This window comes from Cyprinodon variegatus, unplaced genomic scaffold (assembly GCF_000732505.1).
Source record: "Cyprinodon variegatus isolate N-32 unplaced genomic scaffold, C_variegatus-1.0 Scaffold694, whole genome shotgun sequence".
Taxonomy (NCBI): domain Eukaryota; kingdom Metazoa; phylum Chordata; class Actinopteri; order Cyprinodontiformes; family Cyprinodontidae; genus Cyprinodon; species Cyprinodon variegatus.
The window spans coordinates 219,443-222,319 of NW_015151147.1; the positions used below are offsets into that span (position 1 = coordinate 219,443).

The following is a 2,877-nucleotide window of genomic DNA, read 5'->3' on the forward strand; positions in this document are numbered from 1 at the left end:
ATTGTTCAGAGGCCCTAATCATCTTCCGTGCATTATTTCTTGGATTAAGGAGGTTAAACAAAAACACTTTGCCAATGGAACCAGACAATTTACACTTAAAATAAGAAAACACAATTACGTTGTTATTTCAAGAGCATGTTATCTAATGATCTTATTTTAAGAGTAAAATTACTAATTCCATTGGCAAACTATCTTATTTACCTACTCAAATTAAGGCGAAAACACTTAATTTAGGATATTTTTACCTAGATTTTTTTTCCAGTGTAAAATTTAATTTCTTTTATGAGTTTAGAAAGTCAAAAAGTTCTCCCTCCTACAGGAATCATGATGTTTACCTTCCTCGTGTTTTAGGCCCGCATAGTTTTTGTTGCAGCAGATTTTATCCAAATAACTTTTTGAACTGCAGCTTTTTTAGAACAGGCAACAAACAAGATATACATGCAGCGACTCGTAGGAAGCAACCTGCTGTGGTTTCTCTTTTCAGGCAGCTAAAAATAATGCGGTCTGGAAAGGAAAGTGTCCCATGTACAGTCCTGATATTACAGCTCCATGCTGTTTTCTGTCATATTAGGAACAGCGTGGAGTCAGAATAATCTTTAGAACTCCATCACTCCCACTGAGAAACTTCTTCCCAATCATTCCTTGTCCTTTTTTTTTCTCCCAAAGGGAGAAATCTACATCCTGTCCCCTCTGGACAGGGAGACCAAGGACCACTACACTTTAACTGCTGTTGCACGAGACAACCCTGGAGGGAGCCCCAACAACAGGAGAGAGAACTCTGTTCAGGTTGGGACAGTAAAGCTTTACATCGACTTTTACACTTTTACACGACTTTTACATATATCATGTAAAAGTACATTTTTTCATCACTTTCTGATATTAAATCCGGCTCAATCTTTGAGCTTATTCAGGAATTTTATAGTTATTTTAATTGTACAAAGTGTGAGGATTATAAGACGACTATTGGAGCATTTTGCTGCAAAAATTGGTTATTTTTGGTGTATTTTACTTTTATTAGAGCATTTTCCAATCCAATAAGATGGTTTTTGTTTAAAGTAAGGACATATTACAACATTATCTTATTTTTAAGGACATAATATCAAATTATCTCTCTTTAAAGGCCGAAAAACACTGTAAAAAATCCAAATCTAGATAAGACATTTTTTTTATTAAAATAAATGCATTTGTTCTTGGATTGAGGAGTTAAAAGTGACATTTTGCCAATGGAACAAGACAATTTACTCTTAAAATAGGAAAACACAACTGCATTGTCTTATTTCAAGTGCATTTTATCTAATTATCTTTTTTTAAGAGTAAAAATACTCATTCCATTGGCAAACTACCTCATTTACTTACTCAAATTATGGGTAAATACACTGAATTTAAGAAAATTCTACTTATTTCTAGATCATTTTTCCAGTGTTGGCAGATCATCTCAAATCAAGGACAAACACACTTGTTTTAAGAAATGTTTACTTATTTTTAATTCAATTTTTGCTTCGTCTGTTTGGTAAATTCACATTTCGATTTAATGAAGGCAAACTAATGAATGAAACATTGAAAAAATACCTCAGATGTTCTGATGTGACGTTCTGGAACAATCAGGAGACTTCAGCAAAGGAGAAAATGTTGGACCTCTTATGTGCGATCTCCAGTTCCCTTAAGGAGCTACATTCAGCAAAGTTATAGAAGCAGCAGGAAAATGTCTGACCATGCAGGAAGGAGATGGCTTAAGAAAGAAGGAAAACCCCAGACATGAGGGCTTTTTGTTGTTTCCAACACCCTGGAGAGTTTTATAATCCATGAGTTGAAAGGCTATCAGTAAGGAAGAAGCCGTGACTCCAAAAACAACAAAGAGAAACCGATTACAGCTTATAAAGCCCTGAGTGACTAATGGTTTCATTTTTCTGTTTCTGTAGCCTAATGAAGCTGAGACTGAAATATGTGATCATAATAAGAGATGGAAAATTAGAAGGAAACATGAAAATCACACCATGTAGAATAGAAAATCCCTTTATTTCACTTCACTTTCACTTTATTTTTTAGCAAATAATCCAACATTAAACAACAAAACAACAATATCAAAACAAAACCAACAATTTACCCAAAAAAAAGAGGAATAGGCTGAAGCAAAGCTTATTATTGCCTACCCTTTATTTCTACCACAATGGGGAAATTCTGGTGTTTATATCTCAAAATGATTATAGAAAAAAATGGTCACACAAACATGGACCTTAGAAAAATGTATAAGAATAACATAACAGTGAAGAGTTAAAAGATAAACAATAAAATAAGGTACAGTAAAGTGTTTTAGCACTATAAAAAATGTGTACCTGGAGAATAAATAACCAATATCCAGCTATGGAAATACAGTGATGGATATTTTAGATGTGCAAAAGGACAGCAGCATGTTATTTAACTGACTGAGATAGAAACTGGGCAAAATCAGCATGAATGGAACAACTGATTGAGGTTGTTGGGAACAGTGGTGGTTCTAGAGTTTTCCAGCTGCTGGGAGGAAGAATCTGTGATAACGCTCCCTGGTGCATTTAAGGAGCAGCAGTCTGTCACTGAAGGAGCTCTCCAGTTCAGCACCAGCTTCATGCATGGGGGGAGACATTATCCAACAGAGATGTTAGTTTAGTTTGGATCCTTTTGTTTCCCACCTCCTGCATAGAGTCCAGAGGACATCCAATCACAGAGCTGGCCTTAGGAGTGTTTTATTATAAAGGGGGTTTTACATAATATTAGCCAGGAGTTGAAGTTGGGGCTCAAAGAGAAAAAGTAAATGATTTAGAGCCGCCATCACTAAAGCTGTGATGGAAAAGGGATTTTTTTCAAGACGGCTTATAAACGTGACCCACATACAGCAGTTCT

At 35.3% G+C, this 2,877-nt stretch overlaps 1 protein-coding gene across 1 annotated transcript in view; it reads left to right on the forward strand.

Annotated features, from left to right (window-relative positions):
* Positions 1-2,877, forward strand: part of LOC107097417 (cadherin-23-like) — a 131,667-nt gene that overhangs the window by 98,656 nt on the left and 30,134 nt on the right. Inside the window, exon 21 of the mRNA XM_015394556.1 lies at positions 667-786. Coding sequence (XP_015250042.1) covers positions 667-786 — 120 coding nt within the window. The remainder of the gene's footprint in view (positions 1-666; positions 787-2,877) is intronic.